This window comes from Crocuta crocuta, unplaced genomic scaffold (assembly GCF_008692635.1).
Source record: "Crocuta crocuta isolate KB4526 unplaced genomic scaffold, BGI_CrCroc_1.0 scaffold675, whole genome shotgun sequence".
NCBI lineage: Eukaryota > Metazoa > Chordata > Mammalia > Carnivora > Hyaenidae > Crocuta > Crocuta crocuta.
In genome coordinates this window covers 1,211,281-1,223,442 of record NW_027528796.1, presented here as the reverse complement: position 1 = coordinate 1,223,442, position 12,162 = coordinate 1,211,281, and the positions used below count along the sequence as shown (strand labels likewise).

The window sequence follows — 12,162 nt, the reverse complement described above, 5'->3', positions numbered from 1 at the left end:
GTGCGAGGGGTGGGGGGCGGGAGCCCCAAGTGCAGAGGGGGGAGCAGCCGGAGTGGGGGGGCAGGGAGCCCTGAGTGGGGGTGGTGGCTTAGCCCCAGCGCAGATGGACGCGCCGTCGGGTTTCTGTGAGAAGGCCGCTCCTGAGTGTGTGTGGACGCGAGTGTGAGGAGAGCTAACTGGCACCTCCCAGGCCTTTATCTCACAAGTGACTTTACACTAGAAGAAAATCGACCCCCCGAGGAGGAAATTCCATGGTGAGTTCAGGCCTCCTGGGCCCGGGAGCCTGAGGGCCTTGTGGCCTGTGTGGCCTGCGTCTCCCCCTGCTGGCCAGTGGGGCCGGACAGCCTGCCGCAGGCGGGGCGCAGGGTCCTCCCAACCCTGTGCAGATGGCGTGGGGCGGGTCCAGCCGTCCACGTCCAGGGCAGGATTTCCTCCATCTGCTGCCACTTTGCACGGTTTTGGGCACGTGAAGGGAGCGCGGTTCGGGGTCCAGAGGGTCGGAATCGCCAGGGTGACCTCGGGAAGGGTGCCCTGTGCGCGGTGACCTGGGCACGGAGGCTCTGGGACACACCCGCAAGCGCAGCCTCCGCTGTGTGTGCAAAAGCGTGTCCGGGCCGCTTCCTGTGCAAAAGCAAACAGACATAGCGGGCTAGTTGGTGGCCTCTGGCCCTGCCCCTTCCACGTGGCACTCCATGTCACTGGCGGGCGGCGGGGAAGGGACAGAGGCAGGGACCCGTGGGGGTGTTGCTGGCGGCGACCCNGTGGGGGGGGGGAAGGCGGGGAGGGCTGGGGTGCAGTCAGGAAACCCGCCAGAGGCAGCCGCTGGGGGTCCTGACGGGTGATGGGGCTCCCGTGGCTCTGTGGCTGTGAGGGGGCCTGGGTGGTGGCCCCGGACAGGCCCCCTGCGCTGTGTGCAGGGGAGGTAGACTCCCCAGGCTGGGTCGGTGGCCAGCCTCCTCCCAGGTCATCTTCCCGCAGGCCATCGAGTGCCCCTCCCCCTCTACGTCCTTGATGCATTTCCCTTCCTGTCACCCCACCTGGTTTGTCACGTGGAACAAAAATGGTTTTATTTTTCGTGGGTGGGAAGTGCCCTCAGAAGGTGGTGTGTACAACCCCCCCCAGTCCGGGACAGAGCCTGGCGCCCTGAGACCCCCCCAGTCTAGGACAGAGCCTGGCGCCCTGAGCACGTGTGTGTGGGTGGGAGGGCAGAGCCCCCGGGTGCCGCGTGCGGGCGGCAGGTGTGGGAAGCACACAAGTTCTCTGGCGGGGGGTAGGGGTTCAGGCAGCCCCCACACAGGGCGCTAAGGAAGGCCCCCCTCCGGCTACTGGGATGGGATGGGGGGCAGCCTTCCTGCACCCCACCCTTTCAGGACACCTTTTCTGGAAATAGTGCTCCAAAGGGGGGTGTTGAGGGGCGGGGGGGAGCGTTGGGCTTGCGCAGGGGCCGGGGCGCTCGCCCTGCCTGCCGCTGAGGGACACCCCTGGTGGCTCTGGGGAGCAGCAGGCTGGAGTCTGGGGACACAGTGTCATCTGCAAACAGGCGCCTCCGTGTGAGTGAGACAGGACTCTGGGTCTCCTGCCTTCCTAGGTTAGAAAACACCATCATATTTGAGTAAAGACGGGAAGCAGCCTGGGAAGAGTCGCAAAGCCGGGCGTAGACCCCCGGCAGGCGCGTGGGGGGCAGTTGCCGGTGGGGAGCCGGGTGAGGCCAGCTGGAGACAGCAGCTGGGTGCAGGGGGGCGGGGAGGGGGTGCGCCACCTGGCGGTCCGCACGTTTCCGCATCTGCCCAGACGGGTGGGCCTGTGCGCCCCTCTGCCTCCCTGAGCCCGGGAGAGGCCGGTGGTCGGTCCCCGCCAGTCCAGGGCCGCCTGTCACTTTCGTACCGGCCGGCAGGCTCGGGCCGAGTGTTCAGGAGCCCACGGGACCCGCTGCAGCCTGTGTCTGTGGGGGCCTGGGGCCCGCGCCTCCCCTGCTTTGCCGATGTCCTGGAGCAGGGCCAGGACCTGGTGGCCTAGGCCAGGGCAGGGTGACGGGCGCATTGCGCTGACCGCAGTGGGCGGCCATGGCCAGGCTGAGACCACAGACCACTCCTGGCCAAGGTCTGCGTAGGACAAGGTCACAGTCCCATAGCACTGGTGGTGGCCACCTCCCCACTTTGTCCTGGGGCCTGGGCAGCCTGCACAAGGCGTCCTGATTCTCCCGTGTGACACTGGGGCCGAAGGCCACTCCTAGTGCCGTGTGCTCCGCGGACGTCCCCGCGCATGATGGGGCAGGTGTTTGTAACCACCAGCTTCTGCTCTGTTCCACTGAACTGGAGTCGTCCCAGAGAGAGGTGCTGACCTGTCCTCCACATCCTGTGGCCCAGGCACGCACGCATGAGACGGTCCTTCCCTCAGTGTCACCAGGCCACTTCGGGGCTGCCACTCCACGCTGCCCCCCCAACACTGCAGGGCACACCTGAGTGGTCTCCACACCCCCCCCCAACACTGCAGGGCACACCTGAGTGGTCTCCACGCCCCCCCCCAACACTGCAGGGCACACCTGAGTGGTCTCCACACCCCCCCCCAACACTGCAGGGCACACCTGAGTGGTCTCCACGCCCCCCCCCAACACTGCAGGGCACACCTGAGTGGTCTCCACACCCCCCCCAACACTGCAGGGCACACCTGAGTGGTCTCCACACCTCCCCAACACTGCAGGGCACACCTGAGTGGTCTCCACGCCCCCCCAACACTGCAGGGAATACCTGAGTGGTCTCCACACACCGCCCCCCAACACTGCAGGGCACACCCGAGTGGTCTCCACACCCCCCCAACACTGCAGGGCACACCCGACGCGGCACCATGGACTTCTCAGGTCTTCAGCCTTGCTCTTTTCCTCCTTTATTTTGATCGTTTGTGAATTTTGTTTTTATAATTACCAAAAAATAAAAAACCCAAACACAAAGCACCCAATAACCAAAAACCAAAACCCACAAAACCCCAATGTGACAAGGACAAGGGCAAAACTCACGTCCTGCTCTCAGTGAGTCTCCCCCGTGGGGACGTCCCTGCCTCTGAGCACGTCCTTGCCTGCGTCCTTCCACTGGCTGGGTCTGCTGCCCACAGCCTCCACAGCGTGGCAATCGTTCTCATGCACCACGGTGTTGACCCTCTTGCTGACAGGCACTTGCCAGCCAGCGGGTGGGAGCAGAGGCCGAGTGAGAGCTGGCTGGGCCAGGCCCCCCACCCCACAGCCCTTCTCTTCCTGAGGGCGCTGCCCACGAGATGAGCGAGGTCCTGCCACCGAGGAAGCCTGTGGGGCATCCAGCCGCTGGGGCCGTGAAGAAGTGGGGCTGGAACCCGGGGACACCCCACCTCGGCTGCTGTGGCGCTGCCAGGCAAGTGCACGCCGGGTGTCCCAGTGGCTGTGTGCCCCCTGCCCTCTGTGTCCCTGGTGGAAATGCCCGTTGCATGCGGTGTGAACACCGCCATGCCCCGTGGGTTCCTCTCTGTTAGACGGCTATCTCTGGATCCCTGCTGTGCGTCTGGAGATCAGGGCGGGGAGCAGATGTGAGCGCCGTTCTCTTGGTGGTCCTGGGTCAGGAGGGGGTCCAGCCTGCACCGCCCTGGCCGGACTGGGCTCTGATCGCGGTGTGGGACCTCGCGAGTATTGGCGGACTTGGGGTGTCGGCACATCGGATGCACTTGGGCCATCGCCCCGGCCAGACCGGAACGTGGTCATCGCGGATCAGGGACAGAACACGCCCACCACCACCCATCCCCCCGTGGGAACCTGCCACCCAGCCTCCCATTAAAAATCCAGTTAATGAGCAACCCATCGAGCCCTTAGAAACGACTCCGTCTGTTCACAGTTTAAAGGGTCCTGACGGTTCTCCACATCCCTCCCCTTTTTGCCCCCACGGCCCATCCTGGAGGTGCTGGGGCCCCACCCGCCCCTCCCCAGCTGGGCACCGAGGCCTCCCAGGCTGTTCCCCTGGGTCCTGGGAGGTGGCGGGGCTGGGTCCCCTGTGCCCATATCTGGGGTTGTGGGGACGAGTCACTGCCACGCTGCTGAGGAATGAAGTGGGGACGTGACACCCTGGATGCCAGGTCCCCAAGGCTCCACAGAAAACACCGAGTCAAATATTAATTTCCTGGGTCAAGAGCCTTTGTGTGAAGGGCCAGCCAGGCCAGGCGCCCGGCCCCATCATGCAGCCTGTTCCCGGAAAAACACACGTAAGCCGCAGGCGCTGGAGGACTCCGCCCCTCGTGGCGACGCTGTTGTTGGTGAGCCCCAAGACCCCTGGAAAGGGGACCGTCCTCCCTTCTAGCTGGCAGAGGCCACCCTTTCCCCGAGGGTGGCTGAGCGCGTGTCAGGTCAGCGCCCGAGAATCTGGCGTTCCTCCGTGGGGAACGAGCACGCGACGCCTTCCCTCCATCCCGTGTCCTGGTCTGGGGGGGTCACCTGTGCCCTCCTGTGTCCACTTTGCAGTAGACCTTCATGCCTCCTCAGTGTCCAGAGTAGACTGGACACCCAGTGGCAGCTCAGTATGTCCCTAGGGGGTGACAGGTTAATGCACAGGGACGCAGGGAGAGGGTTCTGTGTGGCCCCCCCCCCCCGCCTACCCACTGCGGGCTGGCCCGGCTTGTTCGCTGAGCTGCGGTTTCCCTGATCGTCTGTGCAAGTAGCAGGTGGTGAGGTCTGTGCTCACTAGGACGTGGATCATGATTCCAGTGCGCCCGTCAGAGTAAGCGCCCCTTACGTGGCAGCCACGAGCCCTGCGTGGCTCTGCGGGCGTGCTGGCGTAGAGAGCAAGGTCGGCACAGCACACACAACCCCGCCCAGGAGGCGACTTCATTCCCTGCAAGTGAGACTCGGTGTGTCTTGTAAGAGGCCAGTGGCAACCTTGAACACCATCTTAGCAGCAAAGGTGACCCCGTGTCCGTATCCCTAGTTTAAAAAAAAGTGGTAATCCTGTTCCAGAAAACCGAGTGAAAATACACAGGAGTTTATAAAAGACAGAAATGCTGTCATCAAATGTATGAAAAGAAAAATTTCACCAACAGCCAAATACATGCAAATTAGGTGGCATTTAATTAAAGACTGTGTAGTTTCAGGAATTGGCGTGATCTCACTTCATTCGTTTTTGAAACGTCTTCACATTGGTGTAAATGACACGGCATACAATTCACTAACGAATATGGTGAATTGTACAAGGTGGAGGTTTGGGCGCCTTCCCAGACACCAGGGCCGTCACAGCCCCGGGAGTGATGTCACCGCCCCAGAAAGAAGCCTGGCACCACCACCCACAGCCCGAACCACCACTAGACCGCGTCCGTGGATCTCCGTTCTGGGTATTTCACGTGAAGGCAGCCATTGGGAGGCCTTCCGTGGCCAGCTGTCCTCGCTCCGCAGGCTGTTTTCAGGGCTCCCCTGTGGGTAGCTGGTATCAGAGCTCCAGTCCCTTTCGTGGCCGAGTGATACTTGGTGCGTGGATGGACCACACTGCGTCTGTCCCTGGGCGCTGGCTGTTTCCCCGTGACCGTGATGAATAACGCCGTTGTAAGCCTCGTGTGCCGTGTTTGTGCGGCACGTGTTTTATTTCTCTTGGGTCTGTTTCTCGAGTGGAGTTTCTGGACTCGGGCGCCAGCTCGACGTTTCATTATTTGAGGACCCGCCAGTCTGCTGTCCTGGGGGCTACCCTGGTCTCCCTTCCCAGCAGCAGCGTCCGAGGTCGGACCCCCGCACACCCTGCCGCCACTCTGACCCTCTGACTTTCCGCTCTAGCCATCCCACTGTGGGTGGGCTCTGTGTGTCCCTCGTGACCAGTGACACCAGACAGCTCTTCACGTGCCTGTCGCCTGTTGATAGGTCTTCCTTGGAGAAGTGTCTATTCAGATTCATTGTCAACTTTTTTTAAGGTTACTTATTTATTTTGAGAGCGAGCGAGCGAGCGAGCGAGCAGGGGTGGGCAGAGGGAGAAGGAGATAGAATCCCAAGCAGGCTTCACATCCAGTGCAGAGCCGGACGCGGGACTTGTTCCCTGTGAACTGTGAGCTCATGACCTGAGTTGAAATCAGGAGTCAGTGGGGGGGACAGCGAGGGGCGGGCCCAGGGGAGGAAGGGTGAGGGCCGTGGGCTCTGGGCAGCCGGAGGGGCCTCGGCCTGAGGGGCCACGTCTGAGGTCACGATGGAAGGCGTTCTCAGAAGCCCAGACAGGGGCTCGCCCGAGACCAGGCCACCGTCTTGTTTCTTGGAGGCTGAGTTTCTCTGTTCACATGTGGGTGTTTTGTGCCATTTCAAAGATGAAAATAAAAGACCACATTATTCAGGAATCCAGACCAGATGGGCCAGCAGAACTGGACAGACCCTGGTGGGGGTGGGCGGGGTGGGGGCGCCCTGGTCAGAGGCCCTGTCGTCCTGCGAGGCCTCTGTGTTGTCTGTCCACTGGGGGTGCGAGGTTGCCCCCCACACGGGGGGCGGGGGGGCTGGAGCCGCGGGGAGGTGCAAGGCCGCCCAGGCTGCCCTCGGAGGGGCCGCGCTCTGGGCCTCTGCGGGCGGTGCCGGGAGACCTTCCCAAGTGCGCGAAGTGCCTCCCTGCCGCCTTCTGGACCTGCACAAACACGGGAGCGACTGAGCCCCCAGGCGCCCCAGGGCTCCTCTTCTTGGTCTCTTGGGGACACTGAGGCACTTGGACAGAGAGGGGCCACTTGTCCCTGTTGACTAGCAGGTTTCAGGCCCAGGAAGTTGAGACACTTTACGGGCAGTGACTCGGGTGTGGCCCTGGCCCACCCCAAGCGGTGCCACCGGCAGATCTGCGCGTGGCCACCGGCCTCGGGGTCGCCGCCTCACGGAGCGGTGGTGCTGGGGCCTGGCGGCGGCCGAGAGGGGGCCTGGGGCAGCCGGGAAGGAGCCTCAGTGTCCACAGGCAACCAGCGCCACGGAGCTGGGGGCCGACCCCTGTTCCCCGAGGCTCGGGCCACAGCTGCCCGAGTAAACTCGTGGGACTTCCTGGCCCAGCCAGCACTGACGGGGCGTTCGGGTCTGGGACCGCCACGGCCGCAGTGCTGACTAGACGGGGCGGTTTGCGTGGCCCGTAGGGAGTGGCTTCCCGGGGCCGTGGCGGGCAGAGTGCTTTTAGAAACATGGCATCTGACGCGAAGACACTTGGGTCTCACCATTGGAAGTGGGTCGTCCCCTCCTTCTCTGTCCCCACGGGGACCTGGTGATTATCCAGCCTCAGTAACAGACACAGACTCCAGCGCACGAGCTGGACGGGACCCTTGGCCCGGAGCTGGGTTGCCGGGTTGGAGCCCCCGGGCCGAGACCCCGCAGCGAGCGGCCTGGGAGCTGGGCCTGCTGCAGCTGTGGCCAGAGGCGGGGTCAAGGGGAGCCTGGTCTACACCACAGGGCTGTCTGTGTGTGAGCGTGCATGTGAGCATGTGTGTGAGCGTACACACACGTGAGTGAGCGAGCGGGCTCGAGCATGCATGTGAACTGAACACGCGTGCGTGCGTGTGTGTGACTGTGCACATGCAAGCGTGAGGCTGTGTGATGTGTGTGGCGGTGGCTGGCATGGGGTGCCGTGGCTGGCACAGGCCTGGGGGGGGGCAGCGGTGTCCAGGAAGGTGGACGGTGTGATGTTCCGTGCGCTCTGAGGTGCCTGTGGCCTCTGGAAGGTGGCAGGAGGGGCAGGGACTGGCGCAGGGNGGCCGCCATTCCTCCTCGTGCAGCCTCCTGGTTCTGGCCGGAAAGGCGAGTCAGGCCAGTGGGTGCGGGGCTGGCCCCACCGGCAAGGGGCCCCAGGGAGTCCCTGAGTGCCCGGGGCCCCCTGGGCCGACCAGGGAGCTGCCCCCCAGCAGAGGAGCCCAGGGTCCCCTCCCCACGTGAGCGGGAGGGGGGGGCCTTGGAATTTCCATGTGAGATTTTCCAGAGCCGGTTTCAGGCATAAAATCACATTAGTGAATTTTCAAGCAAAGAGACGATTCTCTGGGCGTTTCTAAGAACTCTGAGCGTTGTGGAGATTCATGCTGGGAGCGGCCTCGTCAGACACAGATGTTTGCATATGGCTGTCCCCCCCCCCCGCCCCCCCGGGGACGCCGAGTCCCGCTGTCCTGAAATTCCAACAGCCGGGCTCTGCCCTTTGGACGGCAGTTGACTGATTGCGTCCTCAGTGCTCTGAGCTGGGGACAGTGGGGGACGTGTCTTCAGGGTTCTCACCGCAGCTGCTGAGCCCAGCCTGGGGGGGGCTCCAGCCTCAGCCTGTGGCAGACGGGGTTTTGAGGTGGTAAAACCAGTGTGTGTGGTGTGTGTGTGGTGTGTGGTGTGTGTGGTTGTGTGTGGTGTGGTGCTGTGTGTGGTTGTGTGTGTGTGCGCTGTGTGAGTGCGCGTGAGCGTGCATGAGCTAGTGAGCAGGGTGTTTGCATAAGCGTGGCTGGGAGCCCCTCCCCCTCCCCAGAAGAGGCGGGAGCACCAGCCGTGTGGGCAGGCGCCCAGGGACACCTATGGAACCTGCTGGCAGCCGTGCCTCCAGCCCCCGCCAGCCTGCTGCGCCCTCATGCGCCCGGGGGCCCTGGTGCCCTGGCCCCCCATGGCTCCTGGGGTAACTGGAAGCCCCCAGCCCCGTGCAGAGATGCGGTGGTGCGCCGGGCCCAGCGCGCGGGCCCCAGGGAGGTGGAAGGAGGGGCATCCCGAGGGCACCAGCGGGCGGGGGGCTGAGGAGCATGTGGCTCCGAGCAGGTGGGAGCCTGGCCCGTCGGGCACCCCCACCCGCCCTTGGGGTCTTCGTGGCGAACGTGTCCGAGGCAGCACTGTGCACAGGAATTGGAACATGAGCACTTGAGTTCCAGTTTTGCGCAGATTGGTGGTCCCGGGCGAGGCTCCCTGGGGTGCAGGGTCTCCGAGGGCAGTGACGGCAAGCAGGGGAACGGGCTGCCCTGGGTGCCCCAGCAGATGCCTCAGGGGCCGGGCCAGGGCCTTTCTCGCCAGGATGCCCCCCAGGCCCAGGCCGCGCGAGCCAGGACCCTCTCCCGCTTCCAAGGCGGGTGACAGGTTCCCCGGGCGCCTGTCCCCTTGACTCAGAGGCTTGAGCCCAAGGTGGAAGGAGCCTCCTGGCTTCCCAGCTGGAGCTGGCTGTGGGCANGGACGCAGACACCGCCCCTGGCCCGGCCGAGCGAGCGCACTGCACTGATGGCTCGCGCCCCGGCCAGCCGCCTGGGCCTGCTGCTGCTGCTCACCCATGGCCTCGTGGCCACCAGGGCCGACCTACTGGGCTTCAACTGGCTGTGGTCCCCTAGGACCGCCGGGCCCACAGGGGAACTGGCCCCCACGCTCCCGGGCAGCCCACACGCGCAGCCCACGGAGGAGACCACCACGCTCGCGGCCCCCCAGGATGACCCCGCAGGGTGGGGCAGGGCCCCTGCCAGCCCTGGGCTGCCCCCGGGGAGCCTGCAGGCCGGCCCGGACGGGACTTCCGCTGCACCCACCGCCTCCACGGCAGGCCCGGACACGAAGGAGGAGAACATCGCCGGCGTCGGGGCCAAGATCCTGAACGTGGCCCAGGGCATCCGGAGCTTCGTCCAGCTGTGGGATGACACCGCTCCCAGAGACAGCTCCACGACGGCAGAGACGCCGGCCCCTGTGACCCCCACGGCCCCCCCCAGCCCCCCCCGGGAGGATGGGACCGCTCCCTGGCTGGGCAGTGGGGCCCCGACCTCTCCCAACAGCCGGAGGACCGAGGCCGGCACCCTGCCAGCACCCACCCAGCTGTCTCCCTCCGTGGGCAGGCCCCGGGCACCGCTCAGGGAGCCCTCGGTGCCGCCCCCTGCTCCAGGTAGAGCCTCTCTCTCCTCTGGGCCGGGCGGGGCCCCTCCCTGGGGGACCCAGCTGTCCCCGGGGCGGCCCCAGGATCTGGACGGCGAAGGACCCGCCCCCGAGGCCGCCCGGGCCGGCCGGCTGCACCGACTCGCTGACAACCGCAGGCGCTGGCCGCATCTGCTTCCGCTGGTGCCGGGGCTCCTGGGTGCCCACGCCGCCCCCTTGGCTCTGCCCTCTGACCCCCCCGCCCTCGCGTCTCCGGCCCCACTTCCAGCTGGCAGCGGGGACAAGGGTGCTTGGGCTCCTCGCTCGGCTGCCTCTGCGGGGCCGGGGCTCGCTAACAACTCCGGGCAGCCCGGGCCCCGCCTGCCGCCGCCGCCGCCCTCCCTGCCCGCATGCGGCCACCTGGGAATCGGGCGCTCCTGGCTGCCCAGCCACCTCCAGCACTGGAGCCGCGAGGACCTCCAGCACTGGAGCCGCGAGGAGGTGCGGGCCGCCGCCCGGGCCTGGGGGCGCCTCCTCGGGACGCACTGCCACCGCTTCCTCGCCGGGTTCTTCTGCCTGCTGCTGGCCCCGCCCCCCGCACCCCCCCCCTGCCGCCAGTTCTGCGAGGCCCTGGAGGACGCGTGCTGGAGTCACCTGGAGGCGGGCGGGCTGCTGGGCACCTGCGCCTCGCTCCCGGCCCAGGAGGACGGGGGCTGCGTGTTCATTGGGCCGGGCGCAGGTAACGGGCAGGCCCTCCTCCCCGCGCTGCCCTTCCTGTCCCGGCCGCCTGAAGCTGGCGCAGAGGCCCCCGCCCTGCCCACGGTGCAATGCCGCCAAGGCTGAGCCCTGGACTGGGAGAGAGGGCCTGTGACCCTGGCATTGTGTGTGACCAGGGCAGATGCTCGGGCGCACCCCTGCCTGAGCGTCATGGCTCACTCAGCGCTCCCCACACTCCAAGGTAGCCGTTACTCCCCAGTGCCGGTGGGCGTGGGGGGGGGGGCGGAGGCGGCGGGGGGCGGCGGAGCCGTGGAGCCGTGGATGCTTAACCAACTGAGCCCCCCAGGCACCCTAAAACTAGAATAATTTTAAAGTTCATTTACCTGACCCGCCTGAGGGACGCGGGATCCCAGCCAAATTCTGGCCCCTCTGGCCCATTGTGGCCCAGCCTGCATGGCTGGGGGTTTGGGGTTCGACGTTGGGGGGAGGCTCTCGCTGCTTAGAAGGTCAAGGGGTCACAGCCGTGTGAGCAGTGGGTCTGTGGAGCTCAGGGGCTGCCCCCGCCCGGATCTGTGAGCTCTGGGGGCCGCTCCGGGGCCTCTCCCCCCCACCTGAGCCGTGTCCCCTCGTGCTGGGAGGGGACAGGGCAGGGCTGTAGCCTTAGAAAGGCCTCCCCAGTGGCCTCTACATCCGTGGGCTGTGTGCCTGCCCCCGTTCACACTCCAGGCCCCGGCCGGTCCTAGTCGGGGGGTGTGGCCTGCTTCCCCCCCGCCCCCACCCTGCACTGTCGGGAGCAGCCTTGCCCTGCTTCAGTCCCTGGGGTCGTTGGGCTTTGGAGCTGGCTGCTGGGGGCGGAGGAGCTGCACCGGACCCCAAGGGGGGGGACTCACGCTGCTGAGTCCCCAGGAATTGCCTCTGAGGAGGAGGCGCATGGGAGGGGACGGAGGGGACCATGGCCGCTGCGGACGGACCAGCAGGGACACGGAGCCCGCGTGGGGGTGGCCAGGAGGTCATCTGGCAGAGAGCCTGCAGCGGCCGCCCTTGCGTCCGGGTGTGTGCAGAGCGGGGCCTGGGGCCGCCGGGCCGCCAGGGCGGGAGCGGGGGCCGGCGTTCTGCACGGCAGGCAGGGCTGCGCGGGGTGTGGAGTTTCTCTGACCACAGCTGCTTTGGTCAGCGAGTGGCCTGAAAGGGACTTCTCACTGGACATCTGCTCATGTTGCCAGGGCCCCCGCCTGTCAGGGAGGCCGTGTTCCGGGCGGAATCCTGGGGGATCCCTCCGTCAGTGCTGACTGCCTGTGCCCCCTCGGGTCCGGGGGGTCAGGCATCCCTCTCAGCGGGGACCTCTCCCGGTGTGTTCTGGCCGGCGAGGGTCCCCGGGGGAAGCAGAGCTGGGGGTCTGGGGGGCATCTTGCCTCCTCTGGCCTCTCAGCAGGGGACCACCCACCCAGGCCTCCGGACCTTTCCATCCCCACTTGATGGGGGCAGGTGGGGCAGGAGGAAGGCCCTGATCTGGAGGGAAGGGACCAGGGGACCAAGGAGGACCCTAGTCCCCTCCTCCATGTTGGTAACTGGTCCCTGAGGAGTGAGTGCCAGTCCTTGGGTTGCCTGGGTGTTGGGAGGCTGTGGGGTGGGGGGGTAGTGGGAGGGGAGAGGTGTTCTGG

General features: G+C 66.0%; 2 protein-coding genes across 2 annotated transcripts in view; one reads left to right on the top strand and one right to left on the bottom strand.

The window, feature by feature from the left end:
• SLC19A1 (solute carrier family 19 member 1) overlaps positions 1-12,162 on the bottom strand; it is a 98,146-nt gene that overhangs the window by 15,210 nt on the left and 70,774 nt on the right. The window lies entirely within an intron of this gene.
• COL18A1 (collagen type XVIII alpha 1 chain) overlaps positions 9,173-12,162 on the top strand; it is a 50,303-nt gene continuing 47,313 nt past the window's right edge. Inside the window, 1 exon segment of the mRNA XM_077755351.1 lies at positions 9,173-10,523. Within this exon segment, the coding sequence (XP_077611477.1) occupies positions 9,173-10,523 (1,351 nt within the window).